The sequence below is a fragment of the Sceloporus occidentalis genome, unplaced genomic scaffold (genome assembly GCF_023333645.1).
Source record: "Sceloporus occidentalis isolate IW3139 unplaced genomic scaffold, rSceOcc1.0.p SCAF_4, whole genome shotgun sequence".
NCBI classification, from domain to species: Eukaryota; Metazoa; Chordata; class Lepidosauria; order Squamata; family Phrynosomatidae; genus Sceloporus; species Sceloporus occidentalis.
This window is the reverse complement of record NW_028316984.1, coordinates 161123810-161151010: the sequence shown is the minus strand read 5'-3', so window position 1 is coordinate 161151010 and position 27201 is coordinate 161123810. Positions and strand designations below refer to the sequence as shown.

The 27201-nt window shown below is 38.4% G+C and overlaps 1 protein-coding gene across 1 annotated transcript in view; it reads right to left on the bottom strand.

Moving 5' to 3' along the window:
- The window catches only part of MIPOL1 (mirror-image polydactyly 1), a 251755-nt gene that overhangs the window by 156063 nt on the left and 68491 nt on the right, over window positions 1–27201 (bottom strand). The window contains exons 5-7 of the mRNA XM_089523560.1: window positions 18363–18492; window positions 14401–14434; window positions 13971–14141 (exon numbers count right to left, since the gene is read on the bottom strand). Coding sequence (XP_089379686.1) covers window positions 13971–14141; window positions 14401–14434; window positions 18363–18492 — 335 coding nt within the window. The remainder of the gene's footprint in view (window positions 1–13970; window positions 14142–14400; window positions 14435–18362; window positions 18493–27201) is intronic.

Genomic DNA, 27201 nt, shown 5'->3' with positions numbered 1-27201 from the left:
ATGCATATACGTTGAATAGGTAGGGTCAGAGGATGCAGCCTTGTCTGACTCCTTTGCCAGTTGGCTACCATTCTGTTTCTCCATGCTCTGTCCTGATAGTAGCCTCTTGTTCTGAGTACAGATTCCTCATTAGGACTATCAGATGTGTTAGCACTCTCAAGTCTTTAAGGGTGTTCCATTGCCTTTCATGATCTATGCAGTCAAAGGCTTCGCTATAGTTTATAAAGCACATGCTGATTTTCTTTTGGAACTTACTGCTACATTCCATTAGTCACGGTATAATTTGCAATATGATCCCGGGTGCCTCTTCCTTTCCTATACCCTGCTTGGACCTCTGGGATTTCTCTCTCCCTGTATCATTGGAGCCTATAAAGATTATCAGACCAGTGCTTACCGTGGGGTAAGTACTGGTGAATCTGTACATCACTGTACATTATTTGAAGAGAGAATTTTGAAGCCAAAGTTTAGAAGAACAAGATCAGATAATCTGATTTTTTAAAAAAAATAACTCACCTTAGATTGTAGGACAGAAAAGGGAGAGATTTATTTTTATATATATCTGCTTCAACATTTTTAGATATTTGCTCCTTTAAAAAGCTTTTTTAGAGTGCTAACATTGGTGGTCCTACATGAGCCAAGAAGTTACATCTCCCACTCAAGAGACTAATCCTGGCCTCTTTTGGTTCATGTTGACATTGATTCAATTCTGATGTTACACCAGATTTGGGCAACTACTGCAGGTGAAAGGGCCCATTATCACTCCTGAAGACACATGACAAGCCACACTGCCCAAGATTTGATAAAAAATGGAAACTGGAAGTGATCAGTCTGCTGCTTGTTGTGATTTTGGGGGCTGGGTTAGTTGGGGAAATTATTTCTTGCTAAGTCTTGGGGGCTCTAGGTAGAAGTGACTGAACATTAGGGGCATTTTTCTAATGGAAAAAATATTATTGGCTACAGGGCCAGAGTATGTGTGTCCAGTGCCTGGGGCTCTGGTTTGGTTGACTGAGTCTATCCTCTTTAGTGCTGTCTTCCTCTTTTCCTACTGTCAGGATCAGTGGACTCAGTTCCCACAAACCAAGAGAATATCTTAGTGTGACTTAAACAAAAGATTTTATTATAGGAATTAAGACAGAAGTTATTAGTCTGTAATCCCGCTTCGACCCACCGGGAGAGGCGGGGAAACATAAATAAATAAATATTATTATTATTATTATTGTTATTATTATAATTATTATTATTATTATTATAAGTTCCTCTGCCCAGGGTTTGTGTGGAACTGAAAATTTTTCTCCCTGGATCATATTTAAGAGTTCCCATCATCCAGCCCTTCCCTGGCTACAATCACAAGCCTTCAATCCAGATCAAAGTGACCTTTCATGTTCCCCTTTCCTTTATAATCATTCAATCGCACTTAAGGAGGGAGAGCATCCCTGGTTTACAGCCCTTTTCCCCTTGCAGAAACGACACGATCATAAAACCAAAACCCTCTCTCACCTCTGGCCATTTGCCCCCTCTTGCTGTTTCCCAAGCTTGGCTTCCCACAGGATTCCTATTCCCCTCGCAATAAAAAAACAGCATCTATCATAACACTATATCCCCAAGTCATCTCACTATCATATCATCATTACATCATATCATGACAGAACCATGCATATGGATCTGACCCATACTGCCTTCCACTTTGCCAAGCATTATTGTCTTTTCCAGTGTGTCAAGTTGTCACATGTTCTGTCTAAACTATGACACTATCAGCTAAATCATCTTGGCTTGGGAGAATTCACACCTGATTGGATTTAGGACCCATATGAAACCAGAAAACAAAAACTTGTCCTTCTCCTCAGCCCTTGTTGTACAGTACTCTTGACATCTCCATTTGGGGAATATTAGCAATAGCAAGTACATTTCTATACCACTTATCAGTGAACTAAGCACTCCCTAAGCAGTTTACAATGCGTAAGCTAACTGCCCCCAGCAAGATAGGTACTCATTTTACTGACCTACAAAAGGATGGAAGGCTGAGTGGATCTTGGAGCAATGCCTGGGATCGAACTCACAATCTTGTGGCTGCAGTACAGGCATTTAACCACTGCACCAACAGGACTCCCTAATAGTTTTAGAGTAGACTGGTGAATGCTCCTACCTTTCATCCAATGGAGGACAGATGATACCATGGGTCATGACCCCCAATATCAAAGCAAAAGACCAAGTAGTTGTTCCAGATCAAGTACCTGGTAATACTGTGCTAAAACAATGATTGATAGCTCATTATCTACACGTTGTATATTCATACTGGTTTGTACTATGCTATGAAGGTTAAGGGATATGACCAAGGGATAGTTTAAATGTATGCACAGGAATCTGTGCACATATGCACCATTCACTTTCCCATTTTATGTCTGTGTAACTGGGATGGTAGGTCCATATATGCTACTCTGCAGCAAGAGACACACTGTATTTGTTCACATGCTCAAATCAAGTCAAACGGTTATTGTGCTAAAATTAGTTAGGATCACAATCATTTTTTGTACTGTTCTCTTAGGGAGACACTAATTACAAGATGAATTACATCACTGTTCGTGAAAGACTTTTAAAAAAATTAAATGGGATTCTTCTCTGCCACAGAAACAAAGGAAGCCGTCTTGCTCCAAGTCAGACTCTATGATCTACACTGAATGGCAGAAACTGTCCAGGCCTTCAAGAAGAAGTCTTTCCTATCACCTGCTAACCTGAAATTTGGTGCCAGTTTAGATGGTGCTAAAATGCAGGGAGTGAATCTGAGACTGTCTACATGCAAAGCATGTGCTTTACCATTGAGTTATGACAATGCTGCCTGGATTGCTTTGCATATGAATCAAGGACATGGATTCCCCATACTACCATTAAAAAAAAAGTGATACCATCTCAGCTGTTGCTCCCTTTCTCCACTAGCAGACTCTGCAAGTACGTCAGGCATTATACCTTAACTTCAAGTTGGAATTCCAGTTTTATCCTGTTTTTCCCTTTCACCTTTATTCCACTTTTAAGGGCAATAGCAACTCGTTTGAGTATTAGAAAAGGAGGGGCTTTCAAAGAAAATATATTTCCACTAATCCTGGATTTTTGATCTATTGTACTAATTGTTCATATACTTGCTGATTAGGTATTGCTCCCTCTCACTGAGTATCCAAAAGAAAAAAAAGAAAAGAAAAGTTGATAGCAAAGCTGGCAAAAGAAAAGAAAAGGAAAAAATTAATAGCAAAGCTAGGACAAGAGGTTTGGCAGAAGATGTAAATTAGCAAAAGAAACTGATACATTAGCCAGAAGGGCACTAGGACCACTTTGGTTGTAAGCACCCTGTCCTTCATGTTTCTGAATATTTGGCTCATCTTAGTCCAAACCCTTAAAGAACGTAGTGAGATTGTAAAATGAAATCACAAAACACAGAATATTTACAATAAACAGCTACATGAGCAAAACCTCATATTTATTTGGTGCAAATCAACCCTGTTCTCAAATAGAATTAATTCCACAACTTATTAAAATCAATATTTTCCCTTTCTTTTCAGTGAATACATACATTTCCTAATGACACCATTAGAATCATAGAAGCATAAGAGTTGAAAGGGATTGCATAGGTCATGTAGCCCTGCCCTGCAGGAATATACAACTAAAGCCCTCTTGGAAGATGACCACCCTCATCTTCCAAGAGGGCTTTAGTTGTATATTTAAAGCTCTCCAAAGATGGAGAGTACCTCACATGCCAAGGCAGTCCATTCCACTCCCAAAGATCTTTTACAGTAAATAAATTCTTTCTAATGTTTACGTGGAAGATTAAAATGAGGTGTTTCAAGTTTTCAACCTCTGCTGAGTTTCCTTTTTGTGCAATTCTTCCAAAGGATAGCCAATAGGTTATTTTTTGTAGTGTCCCACTACTATTTTTTCTTGCATGCCCGCACCCCCAAAATCTGCTCTGTCCCTGGCAAAACTGGTGGCAATGCAGATATGTGAGCAGAAAAACGAGAAGTCCCACTGGATGAGATGAAGTCTACACCGGAAATAGCTTGTTGTAGGCTAATCACAGTGGCAATGTCTGTACATTTGAAAACACCTTATAGTCAGACACTTTAAAGATATCTTAAAGGCTAACCAGTTTTATTTGGTATACATTTTTGAGAATTTTGTGAATTGGATTGGATACAGTTTCCTCATGGTGTGGATTTATCACTTGGGCATGGCAGAAAGCTTATTTTGGGGTGAGAAATCCCCAAATGCTTATTCATAATGTTCCCTGAGGAAATAATAATAAGTTATTGTGTGTTGCCCCTTCCCCGCCAAAAAATGTCGAAGGAGGCTGTTTCCAAATCATGGGAATGTATGACATGGAAAAGTAACCCAGAGCTTTTCTGAAGGTCAGAGCCCTATAACCTGTATTTCGGCTGTTCATGCAGCTCTGGCCTAATTCCAAAAGCTAGTCCCAACTAGACTAGACCAGTTGAGTTAACGGAGCTTATTAAGAGTGATCTACAATGTTTGCATTGATTTAGTGGGTCTACTCTAGTTGAGAATAAAAAGTGGATTTGGGTCACTTTTGAATTCCCAGTTAAGGAAATTGAAGCCAGTAATGAATTTCAGCTTAATCATACTCACAGAATTGCTCAACATACAAAACTAGGCCAAATTTAAAGAGTTTTCCATTAACATCTACCCCAAACAAAATAAGATGGACATAATATGCAATTTCATAATGTAATCCTCCAAAGCATCTATTAACCTTAATGAGAGGATTCAGTAAGAGTCTCATTTTGGTGGATGTTCTTATCGGCCTGTTACAGACTGCCAAAATAAAGCTGCTTCGGGTCTCTTTGGAGGTATGCTATTTAAATGATGCATGGGTCCTAAGAGTCTGGAGGTCGCGCCAAAGCCACACTCCATTTCTAAGCACTGGAGTGCAGCTTTGGTGCAGATTCCGGATTCTTAGGATGCATGCATCATTTAAACAGTATACTTCCAAAGAGACCTGAAGCAGCTTTATTTTGGCAGTCTGTAACAGGCCTTGATCTTCATTGTAGTTCAATAAAAAGCATCAGAAATTTTGATTCTATGTTATATTGTATCTGTCTTGGACTATGCAAGGCAAGTGAGTTCACAGCAGAGATTAAACGTTTCTGGAGAACAGTTTCCGGAATCCACAGACAGCATGGCTAGTGGTTATGCTAGCTAGTGATTCTGGGGTATAGCCCAAATAATAACTTTTCTAAGTTGTAGTTGAAAAAGTAAAAGGTAAAGGAAAAGGTAGTATATTGACATGAATGCCTAGTCGTAACTGACTGTAGGGGGTGGTGCTCATCTCCATTACTAAGCTGAAGAGCCAGCATTGTCCAAGGACTGCTCCGGTGGTCAGCATGACTGCACTGAATGCTGTTACCTTCCCAATGAAGTGGTACCTATTTATGTACTCATGTATAAGTCTAGAAATTTAGGTCAAAAAGTTGACCAAAAAAAACCTGAGTTGACTTATCCATGGGTCAAGGTAAGTACTGTATCTTAACTGTTATTTAAAAGAACTATCCCCAGGTGAAAAGCAAGAGTATAATCTGTTCTGGAAGCACTGACCCCCTCTACTCGTTCACCCATCCAGCTTTAAGAGGAAGCGCAAAGAATTATGTCTGCTGGAATTTTGTAAGTTCTTTGGCATTGTTTTGCTTTGCTTTGTCCTTCAGTTCCTTTGGTATATGCCCCTAAATTTTACCCTCAACTTATCCATGGATCATAGCCAAATACCATAATTTTGATCCCAAAACTTGCCGTCGACTTATACATGAGGTCGACTTACAGTCGAGTATATATGGTACTTGTATTGGCATGCTTTCAAACTGCTAGGCTGGTAAAAGCTGGGACTAGTGACAGGAGCTCATCCCATCATGCAGCATTCTGGCTTCAAACTGATAACCTTCCACTCTTCTGATTGTCAGAATTGGCATCTTAACCACTAAGCGACTGCATCCACTACTGAAAAGTAGTTAACTAACCATCACCGAACAAGGCCTTCACTTCCTAGTGGGGATTTAAACCAGGCTGCCCCACTTCTAGGTGGACACATTCTAACTACTGCATTATGTGGCTCTCAGAAATATCCTCTCAAATTTAAATTGCATGGATGTGTATGTGTGTGTTTAAAGAAACAATTTCATATAAGAGGGGAGAGTAAGGCAGCTGTGTGTCCTTTCTACAAGTGAAGAAAAGATTCCTAAACCTAGATGAAGCAAAACCTATTTTTTTTATTTAAACTAACAGCTTTTAAAGAAGAAAAGAAGAATCCCTTGCTGCACCTCACAGGTGTAGTTTTTACCTGAGAAATGCTCGCTCGCCTGTGGCGAGAATGCTTGAATGCTTTCTGAACAGCAAAAAGAAAGGTGGGAGGGGTGGTAAGGTGATTTCTATGGTTCTCTTCAGTAAACTGAACTGCAGAAAAAGGTTGTGCTAAAGCTGGCCTGCTGTGCCTGTTGATGCTTTATTGGTTATCAACAACTAGCTAGAACTGACAAAGAGGGGCAGTCAAGTGTGCTGCTTCTCAGTCTTTGTTCTCTCATTGACTGAACAACAGCAGGCCTCTTGCCAAGTGGTGCCACAAACAGAAGAAAAGGGACTTGAGCTCGTTTCAGATGAGCAACTGGGCGTACGCCAGTTTTGTTCATGAACAGTCGCAAGCATGTTCCTGCAAAGCAGGATGTGATCAAACTATTTTGAGAGCTGGAAAACCAGGTTTGCTTGCCAATTACGTTACTGCTTCAGTGCTGAGTATTAAATAGACAGCACCACACCAGCCATGAAACAATTGTTTGTCTTTATCAACAAATTCTACCTCTTCAACCTTTGGGCCAGACGGTTAGATAATTACAGCTATAAAGGCAGCAGAGTGCAGAAGAAAAATTCACACCCAGCTGAAAGTGTTTAGAACCCTCTTCACAAGTGAAAAATAGCCATTTCTCCTCCCTCCCCCAAAATCCTTCAAGAGAAAACTGGCCATCACTTCCTCAGTTACTGAGTTTCGGCTGCCAAGCGTCTCATGTTAAGCATTCCTGTCGCAAAGGTGTAAATGGCAAGGGGCCAGGAGCTACTCAGATATTTCATTATACTGCCCACTACTGGTAAATACATTTATTAAAAACTTCTAACAAAGGGTAAAATGCTTGTTGCTCAATCAATTTCACTGCTCCTCAGAAACATAAATAATAACCAGATATAGGACCAACAACCAAATGAACCATGGAGTTCTGTGCACTGTTTCAGAGAGTCAAACATGCTGTCCTCCAGAATATTCTAATACTACCTTCCTATTGAAGATTCTGTTCAGCTCCACAACAATCAATAAGCATTGCATGACTACTAGATACACTCACTTCTTCCCAGAGTGTGTTTAAGGATCCTTTCACAACGTACAGTTATAGTGCAATAGTTCCACATTAACTGCCATACTTTAAACTTTGCAAACAGAAGTTTGCACTCAGAGACATCTTCCTCCTCCCCCCACTTTTCTTCCCTAAATGGCAAATTCCAGGATTCCAGAGGATGCTGCCATAGCAGCTAAATGGAATCATACTGCTATAATTATGTAGTGTTAAAGGGCCCTAGGTTTCCCCACTTCCAATTTTTTTATCCATCCATCCATCCATCCATCCATCCATCCATCCATCCATCCATCCAATTTAAATTATGCCTTGCCTTTCTTCCAGCATGGGATTCTAGTTATTTTGTACCCCACAAATCTGAGAGTTCCTCATGTGTTTTTTCATTCCCCTCTTGCGTGTGGGTGCCTGAATAGCAGAAACAAAGAGAATGAAGTTTAGGAGCATTTAAAAAAGGATAAATAACATCCTTTGGATACTCCTGGAAATCCACTGAAACAGTTGCTGAATGGTAAACCAACCTTATTTATTTTGCAAATCCTACTGGTCTCAATCAGGGGTGAGCAACTATGTTGTTATTGTGTGTCTTCAACTTGTTTCCAACTTATGGTGATTCCAAGGCAAATCTGTCATAGATTTGTTCAGAGGGGTTTTTCCTTTTCGTTTTCTTTCCTTGGAGGCTGAAAAAAATGTGAGTTGCCTGCATTTCCATGACTGAGCAAGGGTTCCAACTCCAGTCTCTGCAGTGATAGTCCAACATTTAGACTACCGTGGCAAGATGTTTTTGGCCTACTATTCCCATCAATCTTAGGTGCTAAAGAATTATGGGATTTCTGGGCTCAAAACAGCTTGTGGGCCTCCTTAGATTTATGGGCATCAGCCTAAATTTAATTGATAGTCAGTATCAGAGTAACCTACTGAACTCATAGAAGTGTTGATCTAAAAGTGTTGCCAAAAAGACAAACAAAAATGGATCCTAGAACAGATCAAGACTGCACTCTCACTGGAAGCCAAGCTGACAACATTGAGACTGTCATACTTCGGACACATCATGAGAACACAAGGCTCACTAGAAAAGACAAATAATGCCAGGAAAGGTGGAGGCTAGTAGAAAAAAGGAAGATCACATACTAGATGGACTTACACAATCAAGGATGCTACAGCCCTGAGCTTGAAGGACCTGAGCAGAGTTGTTGAGAACAGTGGGTTTTGAAGTATCTCACTCATAGGGTTGCCATGAGTTAAGGTTGACTCAAAAGCAGTGAACAATAACATCATTCAACAATTAACTGAATAAATTAAGGCTAATTGAGATTAGCAACTGGATTTAGGCCAAAGGATCTAATTGGGACTAGCAAATGCATTTAGGCCAGTGGATCTACTCTAGTTGGGACTAGCAGGTGGATTTCAGATAATGAAACTTGTGTCCCACAACACACATATGAAAAAGCAGTTTCCTCATTCATGAAATTTCTCTTTGTTCTAATTTTCACTGCAAAGAGAATAATCATACACCATGTTCTACAGGGTAACACAGTATCTCTTTGCTAACAAATATATCTTGGCAGTTGAAAGTGAGTGGCTGAGAGGTTTGCTTCTTCTTTTGGAGGGCCAAAGAACTAAAAGGGAGGCCGCTGTCAATGTTTAGCTATGCTTTAGTTGTTTGTTTTCTTTTATTCACTTGAAAATACATACAAAAGTAGTATCAAATATTTGAGTTTAGACCATTTTATTTGTTTTTGCACATAGAAAAAGGAGTTTGCATATTTGCTTAGCAATCCAGTGAACGATCTCAGATTATATACACATGTGCCATTCTGCCCAGTGAAGATCATGCTCATCAGTCTATTAAGATAATGTGCTCATAATAGTCACAAACACAGAAATCAGGGTCTCAGTTGGAACAATCCTTTCAACCCCAAGAATTCATATGTTGTTTTAATTTGGGCAGTTGAACAAAGTTTGAGGGAAATTCTAATTTAAAACATGCAACTGCATTGCTGTAGGTTTATCACAGGCTAATTAAAACTTAATGGACATTATACAATGTGATGTCAAATAGCAGCTGAAAGACTAATTGAACCATAGACTAGGCTGCAACCATACTTCACAGAAGACATACAATTTATTACTATACAGCTACTATGAAAGAATAATAAACATAAGCTACTGCCAAACTGCAGAAATAAAGCAGATCAACACCACTTTAACTGCTATGACTCAGTGCTATGAAATTCTGGAATCTGTAGTTGTGAGATTTCTTTTCCCCTGTTAGAGAACTTTGGTGCCCCATCAAACTACAAATTCCAGAATTCCACAGCATTGAGCAATGGAAGTTAAACTAGTGTCAAACTGTTTTACTTCTGCAATGTGGCAGCTGCTATGGCCAGGTCAAACCAATCCAAATTAAAAATCTACAATTTCTATACACACCCCCTCAGCTTGATACCAGAAGGGATTGATAATATCCACCACAGAGATATAGCCTTTATGAAACAATCCCATAGTTTTCAGCTGTCACTGGAGCTTCATATCACCAGCACAAGCTGCATCTTCTATAATCCCAAACCACCACGGATTGAGAGGTAGATATAATACAAAAAGTAACTTTTCCAAGTTCTCAACCAATAGTAAGCAATTCAGGGATCATCTCTCAACTGAACAAATTACTTAGTATGATTGATATATAACAGATAGGAAATGCAATTAGGAACAGACTAGGAGCTACATTTTGAATAACCTACATTAACCTTTCAGAAGAGAAACAACGATTTAGGGAAATATCATCAATGCATTTTTGTTAGGTATGCAGTGTTCTTTATAGAAAATAAACTCATGACAAAGCCCTTGTAGTGTTTCCAATTTGTGTATTATATGGCCTTGAATAGTAGGAGTTATGGGTCAAACTAGACTATACCCATCTTCCAATTCTGTCCCATACGTGTCATGGAAAGCAAAACTGCACACTCTTCCTTCCCACTTAACTGATCTGTCTTCCCCACCTCCCATGGGAACAGATCTCCATGTGTGTGCATAACATTAGAATTGGTTCAGCATGCATAAAACAGACTCAGAGGCCCATTTCACATAGCTGATATCTGAGACAAAACCTAGGAGTCAACCTTGTAACCTGGACCATCATGCATAGATGCCATTTCAACTCTGCATTCCTAGGTAAGGTGGAATCGCTGGTGCGCAGTCCCTTCTCCATCATGCATTTGGGAGATATTCAGGAACAGGCATCATCTGTTCTGACCATAAGTCAGCTCAGATATTTATAAGATAGGACAGTCTATCACATAGCTTCTCTTATTCAGCTTGCTCTAAGTCTCTGCTATAGTGCTTAAGCTTCCATTGTCAGCCATCATCTAGCTGCCAATTGAATCTTTGTAAAAATTTCCTACCCTTCACGATGTCTGTCTGTAGACGAAAATTAAAAAGAAAACTTGTTTTGCTTTAAATGTTATGATCTGCAGTTCACATCTGCTCATCAAAATGACAGCAGTACGTGAAAGACACCGGATAGCTCAATTCTGCCTTCCTTTCCTGATAGCATCCTGGACTACAACTTTCATCTGATGGTGAAGATGATGGAAGCTGTAGTCCATCACTCTTTGAGGATACTTCTTTGGGGAAGGCTGGCTCATTCTTTTCCTTAGACAAAGAGATTAGTCCACTTTTATTAAATTAGTAGGCCAGCTATGGGGCAGGACTGATAAAAAAGTAGATAAGAAGTATTATACAGTAAATTCTTTAAACAATCAAGGAGCAAATGGAAGTAAACTCATCTGTATATACATCTGCTGTGGGGGGAGGTGCATATTATTAATACTGTAATAATTAAATTCCAAAAGATCTGATGTAATAAAGTTGTTATAAACTTGGCACTGTACCACTGAAAACTGCATAAAAATGTATTCACTCTTAAATATAACATATACCAGGTAAAGCAGTACTGCTTGGAATCAAATATTTGGAGTGCAGTATACTTAAGATAAAAGTGGCATTTATGGTCTGCACTATCTCCTTGAAACTCCCAGCGTGTTACACTGAGGCATGAATTAAATGCCAGGAGGACAGCCAAGAAAATGCTCTGGATGAATGGCCTTTTATTAAGATTTTGTTCAATATTTTGGACATGGACTTTCAGCTCAAAAGAAACCCACAATTTGAACCCACAATTCAGAGCCAAAGTTGCTAAAGATCAGTTTGTCAGTTGCATTTAACAAATCCTGCTGGAAAGCACATTGTGACAAAAATGCTGAACAAATGAAAGCTGCCACAAGCCAAATATAAAAATCTCCTCTTCTGTTGTCATCTTCTCTTTTACTCCCAGTCTTCTGTATTTTTTTTAAAGGTATGAAAAAAAGTTTTAAAGAATTAAGATTCTACAGTTTGTATTTCCCAGCTGCAAATCTACTTGCAATTAATTATAAATACATTCTGAATGGCAAACTAGATGGACAGAAATGAAATACAGTCAGGCCTCCACATTTACGGCTTTGACTTCTGCAGATTTGATTTATGGATGTTATTGATGTTTTCTCCAGTTCGACTCTATGGACAATATTTGCAGAAATCACTCTGGAGAACCTAGAGATTCACAGACAGAATGCTTATCTAGGCATTTGTAGGCCTCCCAGCACAATTCTATGGTCAATGCCTGGCGAGATGGTTACCGAAGAGTTACAAAATGCCTAGAGAAGTGTTCTCTCAGGTTAAAAAAAGGGGTTTTTTTGTATGTGGTTTCCCCACTTTCTTGGGGATCTTGTGCCCCTAACTCCAGCAAATGTGGAGGACCCATTGTATAACAGTGGCTGGTGAGCGGTCCTCCTCATTTCAACTGCCATTACTGTGAGCTCCAAGGGAGAGAAGAGCAACCAGACACTGCCCCATCCTCTCTTGGCACAACAACTTGTTAGATGCCTTTCCTCAATTCCAAATGCTGTTGCTCTGGCCTCTGTGGGAGGTTGCAGAAGGAAGGTAGAGATCCATGGTGCCTTGGCCCAGCAGCTAGTGAAAGGCCCTCCTTCCATTCCAGTTACCACTGCTGAGGCCTCTGAGGGATAGAACAGCAGCCAGCATCACTTGGACTTCATCCCCTCCCCCAATGAAATCCCCTTTTTCTTGTGACCTGTATTTTTAGATTGTAGGCCTGAAAGCAGAGAACTGCCAAATTAATGATTTATAAGCCAACTTGGAACCCTTTTTTCACTGAAGAATGGAGTATAAACGCTCTAGATGAATGAACAACTGAATAAATGAATGAATATCCACCTCATCTGGGATAGATGGCCTGCTCCTCAATAGTCAACTTGTCCTCCCGTCCTTTCCAATGTTCCCACTTTTAACCAGTGCATCATGCTTCATGCTCTAATTCACCAGTTCAGGTTCCATGGGCTCCACTGTCTCTCTCCCTTCCAAACCAGATTGCAATGTGATGTATTTCAGGAATGCTTGTTCATGGCCAGTTACCCCATACCACAGCCCATAAACTCATTATCTCTCTTCCCTATGAACTTCTACCAACCTGAGAATACCATCAAAATAGAATCTTAGATTCAGGGGCTGTCTCTACCTCTTGCAATCTCAATGCCTTTGACAGCTTGAGCTAGACCTTTTGGGACAACATGGAAGATAGTTGCATCTCCTTCCACTTCTGTGACCCTCTACTGGATCTCTAGCCTTTCTGTAAATGGAAATAGCCCTATCATACATGAAAGGGCTACTCAGAAACTGTGTATCCCTGTAACCTTCCAGCACCACTTCTGCACAGTGATCCTATTCCACTGTATGGCCCATAAAAAGAACATAGAATCTAAACTGTGTATCACCATGGTTGAGTTGTTTCTCTTTCTTTATTCCATATTGGAATTGACAGGCCCTTTTCTTTAGTAAACCAGCTGGGCAGGACATAGGCCACTTGCATCCCCAACCTCCTTGGGGCATAAACTGTTATGGGATGGCTACCTTTAGCTGGTAGATTGTGATACTCTATAAACTGTAACAATTCCATCCTCTGCTTATCTACTTAAAGGCAAGTTCCACTGAATCCAATGAGGCTTACTCATGAGAAAATGGGTAATACGATTCCAGCATAAGCCTCTCACATCTACACTCAAGCCTAACCATTCTTTCATACCAACTTGTGTTCATGCATTTTTTTTACCCTGCATACACAGTTCTGGTTTCCTTAGCTTCAGCTGACATTGCACTTGTCATACTAAATTTCATTTCATTCCTTAAGTGTTCCACCCTCAACTTATCAAGGTCATTGTGGATTTTTATATCAGATCTGGGTGGAAACTTCCATTCCCCCAGTTTTTAATATCATATAAATAATTTTTCCTTAATAGTCTCACAGGTTATTATATGGAGAAACGGCTTGGAGGTATAAATTAGACCCTTTATATATTATTCTTATTTCACTGCAATAATTTTCTGGGATGACAGCATGCCTAAGAAAGTCTTTTAAAAAGCTAAAGTGTTAAAACAAGAAAGTCTTTCATTTTCCCAGCAGTGATGAGAAAGGGGTGAATGGATATCTGCCAATGAATCCTTCATAAAATAATGTGGACTTACTTGAGCCACTGCGGTATCTCGTTCTTCGATCACTGCATTCATTTCTTCAGCTGTTATTTTCTTTTTCCGTTCCTGGATCCTGTATATTCGGTCGACAATTACAGCTCCGCTCCTACGTATTGCCAACCCGGTGTCTGCATTGTTTATTCTGTTCAGTAATTCCTGTAATGTCTACCAACAGCATTATATGTTAGTCAGACAAGAAGTTTTAATATATTTTATTTAATATAGGGTTTTAATTAATAGGCACATGTGAATTGTAAATTGACTGAGTGAAGTTATTGAATTTTCATACTGCAGCAAAGATGTACATTATTAGTGTGTCAATTCTTTTTTTCCCCACATCTTAGTTCCTGAAACCCACTCAATTGAACTTAAGCCTCTAAGATATAAGACTGACATCAAGAAATCTCCTCAGAGAATGGCTTACCATGTCATTTTCTTCAGGGTTAATATTTTCTAGCCTAGGAAAAAAGGGACACAGAAAGCCTGATCAGTAGCATTTCCTTAGTGCAGCAAAATGAGTTCGCTTTTTAAATCTTTAGAACCCTCAAGTAATTTCATTCTACTAGTCTTTAGAGTCAACCATGACACTGAACATATTAAAGTGCCACCTGCTCGATTCCATCTTTCAATAATGCACCATATCTTCAGTACTGACTTCAGAATGTTAAGTTATTAATGTTTACTGCTATATATGACTACAAGGATCAATTGTTCATATGTGCTTAGATGAAGAAAGTTCCCCAGCGGCAGGTGAACAGATGTATGTATGTATTTATTTATTTATTTATTTATTTATTTCTAGGCCTACGATTGTCACCAGAAATTGTATATCTTAATTTCATTTTTCCAAATCCCTAAAAAACAGAAGCACATAAACACGGGCTTTCCAATCCCAAAATGTATTTATCTGGATGTTAGGGTTTGCAGCCATTAATGGGATTTTTTCTTCCAAGTTTGCTTAGCATTCAGTCTTAAGTCCATGGAATGTCAGATGAGGTTGGTTTACCAAATGTATAACATCTCTGAGTTCTTAGCAGAAGGTCAGAAAATTAGGTAGAACGTCATATGAAAAACTTCAAGTAAAGGGTATGCATAAAGTTAGGCCAATGGTTGTCCCTCTTATTCTGTTCTTGAATATACATAAAGGATTTTACAGAAATTTGTTAGTAGGTTTACAGCTCTGTCAAAATTGTTCTGCAATATTACATGTTAGTGTAGTAATTAGATTTATTAGCAACAGTAAGCCATGTAATAATCTGTAGGAGTAAAAGTAAAGATACAGAACTGCCAACAAAAAAGTCCAACTCGTAAATGAGGGCACCTAATTATCTCATTGCAGGTCATTAGATTAGTTGGACCCTCTCAAGGTCAGTCTGTGGGTTTAAGAACTGTGTAGCTCCATTTTTTTATTTTTTTACCAGTTACAGCTCCTGTCACTGAAATTGAAAATGATTCCAGAGAGTTTTTTTTTTAGTTTCTGAAGCAATATTTCCAGAAAACCCCAATATATGAATGATCCTTTTCAATTCAATGCTTTGGATCCTGCTTTACTGTAATGTGAAAGATGTTGGAATTAATTCATACTGCACTTAATTATAGAAGATTTAAAAAACCATACACAATATTAATTTGATTTGACCCGATTCTGTTTTGCACAGTGTATTCCATGCCCACCAGAAATACTTGGGGGGGGGGGGGGTTACACAGGATTAACTCTTCAAAATAAGTATGCATGTGAGTGACTAAGACACTGCAAAAAAAATTTTCCGACTGTTTCAGCTGGTATACACATGCAGGCTGGTTCACTCCCACTGTGTGGAAAATGTATTTTTGGAGAGGAAACCCCTAGAAGAGATGTGAGTGGTTGAGTTGGCAATCAGTCAATATTTGGAGAGAAATGGGCATGGTAATGTGAACTGGCTTCAACAATAATGCTTTTGGAGATGTTTTATTTTATTTTATATTCTGCCTTTATTTAATTGATATCCCACCTACCTGTCCCAATATAGATCCCAAAGAGGCTTACAACACAAGTTAAAACTAAACAGCTAAAACAATATGTAGTGCAAAACTTTTAAAAAGCATTGAACAACCAATCGAAGTAAAGCATTAATTTAAAACAACAGAAAACACATACAACACCTCTTACATTAATGTAAAACAATTGAAAACACATCCACCACCACTTACATATTAAAAAAAGAAATACACAGCACACCTATTGAGCATTCTCTTGCCTCAACCAGTTGAAGGCTGAGGGTCAGTTTAAATAAGAAAATCTTTTCCTGCCAGAGAAAAGAGATCAAAGAAGGGGCCAACTGAGCCACATTTGGGAGTGAGTTCCGTAGCCTATTAACAGGTCAGATAAGCCTGGGAGACTGGTGGGGCAGAGAGAAAGCCCCCCACCCTCCAAAGATCATGACTCAGGCAAGTTCTTATGGGGAGGTATGAGCTTTCAGATAGTCTGGACCACAGCCATATAGGGCTTTACAAATCACAACTTTGTGCATAACTTTAAAGCTCATGGAAAGACCTAGGGCTCTGACAGATACGGCAAATGTGTTGTCATGTTTCTGGATGTCACAATATTTTTTTGCTGTGATTCTCAGGCTTTTTCCCCTTCTAATATCCAAATGAGATTTCTCCCAAACTGCTTTCTGGCTGCTTCCAGTACCAGCTTCAACATTTTATTCTCATCCTCAAATGTGTTTCCTTTTTTCATGCTGAGAAAAAACAGAACAAAATGTATCCTTCTCTTTCTTTCTCCCTCAATTTTTTTGTTATGTTGCTATAGTGCATTTATGAAACTGATTTTTTTATTATAATGCTATTAACTGTGATATTTTTAAAAAATTCATAAGAAAATTGCTCCTCAAACCACAGGGGCATCCCAGCATACCAGACCTTTGGAAGAGCCCAAGCAGAGGACCAAGAAATCACTAAAATAGTCCCAAAAAGAATGGTACAAGTAGATATGGAGAGGTGACAACAAATGGCAAAACTTTGCAAAACCCAGTGCACGACAACACAAAATCATAGTATCTCAGCCTCAGAGTAAGGAAATGAGCAGTTTGGATTCATCAACATCTTGTGCTGCATCCTTCAGATATTAATGAAACAGTAAAAATATATGAAAAAGAAGTATTCTATTTTAAATAAAGAAAATTAATATTATTGCATGATACGAGATGTCAGGAGAAGTAGTATATTCAATTACCATTTAATAATGAAAGGGTGTTTTGTTTTTTAAATGACAGAAAAGCATCTACTAGCATAAAACGGGGAGATTGATTTTCTGTACAGTGTAACTTTTGAATGACAACTTGTAGTCCAAGCACTGGACTGTGGTATGAAATGTCACACTTCCTGGATTTATTGCTATTTAAAATCAATCCTTGTCCCTCACCCCCACCTGAACCTTTTTTTTCTGTCTCAGGAGAAAAATTGTGACTGTAAATCAATAATAAAAATTGCAACAAATAACACCAAAGGCCTGCCTGAAACTCTTGTTATTCATGTAGCAAACAGACAATTCTGCTTCATATTTGATATTGGGGCTAATGACGGGAATGGGAAAAATAGGGCATCCCCTCTGTGGTTTTCTCTCCTGCCCTGCCCTTCCTTCATGATATTTCCTTCATCTTCAGCCCAGAAACATAGTATACTTCTTTCCTTTTCCCAAAGGCCCTTTTATATTCCACAAGTATAGTACTATGATTCCATTTTAACTATCATAGCAGCAGCCTATGGGATCCTGGGGTCTTCAGTTTGAAAGGGGGTGAGCATTCTGCTTGAGAAATCTAAACTGCAAATCCCACAAAGTTGTGAAGGCAGTTAAACTGGAATCACAGCACTGTAATTGTGTAGTGTAAATGGGCCCCTGGGACAGGCCATAGTTTGTACCCAGGAATGCACTAGGTAAGGCATAGTGGACTTAAGTGCACTTAAAATGATATGTGAGCATGGCCTAAATCCATCATTGTGCTGGTACCACAGTGCCAGTGCAACTGAATGTCCCCCCCCCCCCCTTCTCTGCTGCAGCCCATGGCACCACCTGAAAACCCAGTGCTTGCAAGCCCTACAGATCAGGTTTCAGAGACAGAATGGAATTTGTAGTCAGGAGAGCAGATTATCCCCACCTGATTCTACTGATGGAACAAGTTCTGTCAGCAGATAATTCTCACTGGGCCTGTAAATGCAGTAAATCAATAATATTTTCCACAAAGCTGGTAAGATCTGAAGATTCCATAGGGAAGAGGCTGAAATGATCAGTAAATGAAAAATGCCATTGTGTGTGTATGTATTAGATACAACTGCATTCATACCCAAGACAGGACACTTGAACAAGAAACAGTAAATTGAACAAATTCCAGGATATATACATACGTTTCAAAAGATTGCTCCAATGATTTTATTCGTTTCCATGCATCATCTCTCTCTTCATTGGCCAACTTCAGTCTTGCCATGATGGCATCATCACGTTCCCGTTGTGCAGAATGAACTTCCTGAACCAAAGCTGCAATACAGCAAGTATTTTTAATGTGTGAATATGATGAAGGTAGTGATTTTGTGTCAGAATCATTCTATACCACATAGAAATTTTCCACACCAATAGATTTCCATTTCAGAAAACTGTAATGGTTCTGTAACTGTTGTAACAGTTTTTATTAGGCATGTTAGTTTGGATAAAATTTAATTTTCCAGATTACAGACTAGTCTACATGAGAGCCAAAAGTCCAAATGGACTCTCCCAAATGTTCTGCCTATCTTGTTGTGTCTCTTCAGGGACACTGAGTAGATGTCTACATGTGTCCATGCATTCGAATGTTGCTCTGGCCCCCAGTTGCTGCATTTCCTCTATCAGCTTCCAGGCAGAACCAGGACAGATCTCTGCCTGGCATTTACTTCAATCTCCGAGCTGGCTGGAATAGTTACGGAAAAGTTTTTCCCTCCTTGGAGCCACTGTAATCTGGGCATCTCATTTTTGACCTTAGACCAAGCAAGTGTGCACCAGCAGTGGCAAAGGGGGAAAAACCTTTATTTAATCATTTTCGCCCAGAAGCTGGCCTGAATATTGAGGTAAATGATGGCACCTGCCAGGTAGTGCTCTATTCTAGTTCTCCACCCTCTCCCGAATCCAGGGCAGACCAATTGTTCATGCTACAGCAAACACTAGGATTTCGTGTAAATGCTAGGAAAAACATGAATCTGGGTTAGGGCATGATTTTGGTGCGGACAGGATCATATGTTGTGTGGCCTTGTGAAGCCAAGGTTTGTTTTTTTTTTTTGGGGGGGGGGTCCCCCCTTGTGTACACATGCCCTTAATGTATTCATCCCTGGATATAATAATCCTGAGTGGTCCTTTGGGCAAGTCTAAAGATTCAAAGCACCCAATTAAATAATAGTTGGCCCTTCATATCTGTAGGAGTTCCATCCCCGCCTCGCACACACATTGATGCTAAAACCTGAGGGACCTCAAGTCCCATTCTTCTTAATGGCAGCATGCAGCTTTGTGCATACACCAGCATTAGGGACAATGGGGTGGGGCCAGCTGTGGATGCTCAAATCTGTGGATGGCAAGCCTGTGGATTGATAGGGCTGACTATATTATTGTTTTTTCATGGCATAATTGATAAATATTAAACTAGACATTAGGCTGCTAAACACAAAACCCATGTTAGATTAGAACAAAATCCTCTTTTTCAACATTCCATACTTTCTGTAGCTAAACATATATATAAGAGAAGACCACAGCAGGATATAAGCACAACAATATTCTCCTGTTGATATTTCCTATCAACTGATATTCAAAGGTAGGTGCATCCCATCTACCTCTACCTACCTAACAAATGAGACTTGATTTACAAATGCCTCCAGTGTACTGAAACCCTCTTACAAATCAAAGAACTGCTTCTAGTCATGTAAGCCGCCTTGGTTGCTGCAGCAGAAAGGCGGAGTATAAGAATAAAGTTAATTTTATTATTTTATTCTTCTTCTTGAAGAACATCTTTTGAACTAATCCAATTTGCTTTTTAACCTAAGCTGCACATATTATAGTTTGTAGTAACCACAGTTTGCCCCATTTGTAAGTAACATCACACTACTGTTTCTTGTGAAATCAAAGGTCAGAAGTCAGACAAAGCACTATGGTATTTGGTCATATAACACCAAACCACGTCTTGAACAACCCAGTATTTGCTCCAAGGTATGGTAATAAGGCAAGGCAATGACAGGTCTAGACCAGGTGGTCTGTGAGACAATTCTGGCTATTCTGAAATAGGAGTTGTGATACCCAAAATGAGAGGAAGTAAATGGAACAGTACAGATTACTGAAGACATTTCCAGTGATCTTAGCAACCACATGGTCCATGGGGCTGCTTTCTGCACATGAGAACAACTTTGCAGATCATGTGCTACCATTCAGCCAGGGTAAGACAGCTACTTCAGACAGTGTTTTTTGGATAGCTCAAAAAGGAAGCAAATTGTCAAATACAATGGGCTCTCCATAACCATGGATTCTGTATCCACAAATTCAACCATTCATGTTTTGAAAATGTTTTTTTTAAATAATCCAAAAAAGCAAACCTTAATTTTGCCATAAGGGACACTATTTGACTATACTATTTTGGTCTCCATAGAGGGTCCTAGAACTAAACCCCAGCAGATTCCAAGGGCACATTGTAATGTGTATCTTTACCTAGAGAGATGTGGGATAGTATTTGAGAAATTCTGAGAGATTTTTAGCCCCCAAAACTTGGCTGGCTTTAGGTACTAAACATCTTAAATTAGGTGAGTAAGCATAATTTGCAATTCCACCTCAGGAAGCAAAAGGTCTTGGGATGACCCTAATAATAGGTATTACCTGCCTGTGGTTCAGTGGACATCCTTATTTTTTTAATTACTCCAATGAACAGATGTGAACAAATCAGTTTCTTATTCACATGAATCCCAGCCATCCTGAGTAGTCTATTTCACCTCAGCTGGACTACTGGCAAGGACTTCCAGGACTCTAGCTCCAAAGTCACCTTTCAGATTTCCTGGAACAGCTGGGTTTATCTTGGCAACAGTGTTTCAACCAAGTCTAGTGTGCTCAAATATTTTTTGAAATGACATTTTAATTGAAACGGTAAGCTTACTGAACTGTGCATATTCAATGTCAGGGTGCCTTGTTATGGGGGGAGGGATAAGGAATCAGGCCCATTAGGCATTCTCAAGCTCACTGGCTTCAATGCGAATAAAAATTCCTACAAATTGAACAACTGAATCAATGTGCACCACATTTTGCTTCATGAACAAGAGAAACAACCTATAATTTCCATGACTAAAACATATATTTAAGTGATTTGCTGAAAGATTGGCCTGTCAGCATTTGCTTGAATATCTTATCCGTCAGGACAGAATCAAAGTCAACACCCCATCTACAAAAATCTCCCCACTTCCCCACGGCTGAACAGTAATTGTACTAAACCCATCAACTCTAACACACTTGTAGTTTTAAGATAGATAATAATGGTAAACAGACCATTTTTGTAAGACACATAGCTATTTCAAAGTTCACTTAGAAAATCAACATAGCATTTTAGCTGGAATTTGCTCATTAAATACCCATAACTGTAATGCAAATTATGCTGGAATGAATAAAGCAAATACATATGCTTCTTTCTTTTTATTAAATGTAAAATCTGCTGTTAATTACATTGGCTATGTCATATAAACTTTTCTCTTTAACTATTAAACGGAAGTCTTTACAAAAGTCATTAGAGATCCTCATTCTTTGACTTGTATAAATTTCAATATTTGTTCAGTAAAGGTTCACAGCAGTTAAATTACATTAACAAATATTATTAGCTACTATGTAAGCCAACTAAGTAAAATACTTATATTGCAGGTAAAACAAATCATTGGGTGTTTACAATAATATTTGGATATGTCCATTTTTAAACAAGCTTATCAAATATCCTGTAATTCTTAGTCAAATGAGAGAGACTCAAAGTAGATCTTTTCCCCCAAATACTCAAATTTGTTTAGTAAGCTAATTGTTTTCTAATATGGGATAAAGCAAATATGAAGAAGCTGAACCATTTGGAGTGTGAGTTTACTGAGTCAAAGTAGTGTACATATTTTCTTAGTTAAACCCGATTCTGTTGGCAAACCTTTCGGCCACACTTTTAAACTATCTTTAAAATACTGTAGTAGCAAGAGAGAGTGTTAGAAATTATTCTATTATAAACATTGGTTCATGATTCTCCAAACAAGAGAACATTGGATGGGATCTGGGCAAGTGGCAGAGAAGGGACATTTATCTTTGTTTGCTGATTTCTTAAGGGTCATCTGTGTAAATATAGAAACTGAATACTAAAGCTACAAAAGAAGGAATAGTTAGGATTTTTTTTTATAAATCTGCTGAAAAACTCGCATGACACGTATTAAAAGAAAAATAACCCTAACATCTTAGACAATGTACCAGATGTATAAATAAAACATGAGTATGCACAATACAGTACGCTCTGGAGCAGGCTGCATTCTGATGCACTGCTCTGAGAAATATTTTGTGGCAAATATTTTATCTCTGAAATCGTACATTCTTCTTAAAATTTAAAAATTAAAAAGCCTTCTAGCTAAATGCCTACCAGGAAACTTGAAACTAAAACCTCTTACAAAATGTTCATGTATCAGCAACTACCACTCTTCCCGTGTGTATGATTTCTGAATTTTCTTACTTATTTTGGCTGTGGTCAATTCTTAGGAATTCTCATTAAGTAAAAAAAGAAAGAAAGAAAGAGAAAAAGAGAAAGAAAATTGCTGCAATAATGAGAAGATTGTTGTGAGGGGTTTTGCGATTTTGGATTTAGTATTCAGGATTAGGAGTTGTTGAACTCTGTGTGACCTAGGATTTTCCATAGAGCCGGTGAAGGAATGATCACAGGACTTCTAATGGCCTTGCACAGTTGTCTTTCCCCTAAAAGGGCCAATACGAAGGGGCAAAAAAGTACCTTGTACAAGGATATTTCTAGTAATGATAAAATGTTCTTAATCCCCCCAAAATATTTTTCAAAGCAGACAGATAGAGAGCTAATATGCAGTGGGAGAAAAAATGGAGTACACACATTTTCAGTTTTTTTGTTCTCTGCTTGAAATAATCAGTAAGGCAGGAATGCAAGATAAAGCTAATTCTCTGTAATGCCATCCTTTGAATCTGAGCTATCTGTAATGGCCTGTTTCATTTACTTATTTTCCTAGTTCATTTTATGGGAAACCTACCTATAATTATTTTGTGTTAGTATATATCTCCTGTGAAGGTGTTGGATTGCTTTTTTTTTTTTTGATGGAGTAAGAAAATGGGTTCTGTGTGAAAAGGTAGGTTCTGCTGAAAACAATGTCACCAGTATTCATCCCACCCAATATTTGTCCCAACCCAGAAAGCTTTAGCTCCTGTCTGTGCCTTTCTGTGTGTGTGTGCATACTGTAATCTGTACCAGAGTCACATCAATGTGCTACTTATCTGCTTGTACACACAACATATTGCAGAATGCTGATAATCTTAGAATATTCTAACAGCTAGATTGTGGTCTTGTTAAAATGAATGTCAGCAGTCCCATGGTACTGTACTTTATTTTTTTAAATGACATTATTCTGATGTCATTAGGGTATAAGCATTACAGGGATGCGTGAATAAAAGTGGAGCAGTTTTAACAGGTCAGTACTAAGCATTACAGACTAAAAGCCATTTACATATAAATGTGACTCTGCAGATAAAGAAGTGTGTTCAAACACAGATAGAATGTGCTGACATGTTTGTTACCTTATGTTTGTTGTACGTATTTGGTTTGAGGTATTCAAAAGCTCCTAAATTTCTGGTGATGTAAATACGATTCCACCAAAGAGCCCAAAATGTTTAACAATAAAAGTAAGGGAAAAGATGCCATACTGTGGTGTGTTCTTATTTACTTTGAGCACCAGAGAGAAAATGAAAGAGAAGGCATGTAAATGAGACTATGTACATTTTCTTCATCTGCATTTAACTCTCTGCATTTCTTATCAATACTAATCTTTGCAATGCACTAAACTTGCCGTTCTCCTTCCAAAATAATTGTGCTGAGATGACTTTTCTAAAACTGTGTTGCTACTGCTTTCCAAGTAGTAAATATAATTTACATGCATATTATTTTTAAAGGACCCCTAATTAACACAAATAGTGAAATTCAGGAATTTTGAATTGTGTACAGATGGGAGACTCTCAACAGGGAACTAAATTTCTCTAAGAATATGCTGGAATTTTATTGTTGTTTTCTTAACTGACAGGAAAGCAAGAACGTATCCAACTAATACTGTATATGCTAAACAGACTTATACGTACAACACTACACAATTACTTTCATTAATATGGAAACAAGGTTGCTTCTTCTCCAATTAACAAACTATTATATAAAATCAAAATGTGCTATACTGCATTTGTGATTGTGCTTTTTATTTCATTAAGCCCCCTACCCCAGAATACACCTTTGTAATTAAAGCAAAAAGAACATTTCTCTTCATTCCTCCCCACCAGCATTTTCATGACTCAAGTCTCCATTTCAAATATTACTGCTACAAGTTCAGTAACTTGACAGCACAATTCAGCTCTGAAGTCCATGAGAAAACTCAAATCGATTGAGTGGAACTAAACAGCACCTCTGGTGTCTTAAAGGTCTTTGCATTTATCAAGACACCATCTGATGAAAGGTTTAGAAAAATGTATTTGCATAACTATAATGTAACAGTCTTACAACAAAACTAAGGCTAAGTACATACTGTATATAGAAAGAATAATTTTAGGACAGAATTATTAGTAAAACTATGTCTGTTACATTCTTTTAAAAAAATAGAATGTCACACATATTTAGATTTATAAACACAAGGGTTGGGAACTGTTGAGATCTTTTGGCTAAAGCCCAATATTGGCCTTATTTCACTTTAATTGGAAGAGGATCTCAAATTCATCTTCTCCATGAGATATCAGGAACCTGGATTTCTCTTTGTATCAAAGGTTAATAAGAAATGTGTCTGCAAAAGTCAAACAGCATTAAATATCAAAAACTGATTATTATTCCAGAGGAGTTGTTCTGGCATTCATAATCTCTCCATGCTCCAACCTTCCACAGCTAATCTTTAATGGATGACATGCAAGAAAGAAAAATAAATGGCATCTAAAAAGAAGTCACCAAAGTGAGCTTAAAAGAAATGGTAGATATTTCCCTATAATGATGAGAAAATGGAAACGGAAAGAAGAATTAACTAATGCTAATAAATTTATATTTCCGGTTTGTGACTTGATTCATTTGTCTTCCAAACGCAGTCCAAACTGTTGCTTGTTTGCCACAATAACTAGAACTTTCCCAACCTTATTCATAAATATTTAAAAGTAATGTCATAAGGTGCCTTGGATCCTCTCTAAGGAGAAACATGGGATATAAATTAAATAAATAAAATATTTCACCTAGATTTAAATCCTCATTTGAAAGATTAAAAAAGAGCAGTTCATTAGCTAAAGAGAATTTAAGGAAGCACTGCTAGGTAAAGTGGTATGGAATGTGCATCAAGCACAAACCAGACTGAGGAAAATATGAAAAATTTCACATATTTAGACCATCACCGTCCACAGAATATCCCACGGTTTGACATATTGCAGGAATGCCACGGTTTTAAAAACATCTCTGAATTTCATCTCAAGCAAAGCATTGTTGTGTTACTGCTATTGCTGTGAAGTACACATTTGGCTGTTGTATAGATATTAGACGTACTTTTAAAGTCACTTTTAAAGTACTTTAAAGTCACAAATAATATGTAGCTCTTAAAACAAGCAATTGTTTTAAAACTGGGTATTTGGTATCAAAATTGTGAGTTCCAAACGGAATTATTCTGTGCTACTCAGGAAATTAAAGCACTTTAAGTATGGCATCTTATTCTCAGTTTTCTGTCTACAGAACCCCTCCCCCCTTTACATTTAATATTGGTGTGGAATAGCGTGTGCCCTGTTTAGTAGTTGGATGGGAGACTGCCAAGGATTACCAGGTGCTGTACACTATATTTCAAATGAAGGCAATGGCAAACTACCTCTGTGCGTTCCTTGCCTAAGAACACCTTATGAAAGTTGTGGTGTCATATTAAACCAATAGGTGACTTGAAGGCACATACATACACAGTCCGTGCATCTTCTTTCATATCTATAGTTCATCCCAGCCTCTGAAAATCTTGTGTTTAGAAAGATGAAACATAACTTTAATACAACAAAGAAAAAATATTTAAAATTACTATTTGTTATTCAGCATGGTGTGGTGGTTTGAGCATTAGACTACAACTCTGGAGATAAGGGTTCACATCCCTGCTCAGTCATAGAAACTGGGTGACCTTGGGCAAGTCACACTTTCTCAGCCTCAGAGGAAGTCAAAGGCAAACCCAATCTGCACAAATCTTGGCAAGAAAGCACTGTGGTAGGATTGCCATAAGTGGGAAAGACATACAACAACAATTTACCTGATAGCCACTGTTGTTTCAAACGGTAGCAATTATTAGATCATTAAACCAGACAATATACTTTCTCAACTGCAATGTGGCCAACAGCCAAGGACTTTAATAAAACAACAAACATTAACTAACTGCTTGGCAGTGTTTATCTGGAACACCCTGCTCAATTGCATGTGCTAAACCAGCTAAGGAGAGTTTTAAGGTGGTTTAGAAGATTTATTGTTGCAGCATGTAGTTCTCTCATAGAACAGGCCTTCAAAACTTAACACTTAAAACTTAACATCCGGGTGATGTTGCCCCTCTCTCTATATGTATGTTGAGGCTTCTTGGGAAATGCCACACACCCAGAGTAAAGCTCATAAGACCTTGCTGGATCAGACTGAAGAGGCCAACCAGATGTCACTGAAAGTCAATTTGTTTAATAAATAGGAAATGGCCATCACCACACTTTGTGGTAGCAAATTAAATAGCTTTAACTATCCATGATTTCTGCCTGTTTCTCCCCCTGAGATACCTGGTTTCTGTCCATTACCTATATATGCATATATGGGAACATTTAAGGACTGTCCCCAGTCTCATTAGATGATAGAAAAATGCCTGCATTATTGAGATTTTCCTGTTCCCCTCTACCTGGATTCAGAGGCCCATAGTGAAATTGGTGCCAGATATTTCAATTGTTTGAAAACAGCTCACTAGTCATGCTTCGATGGTACACTCAGAC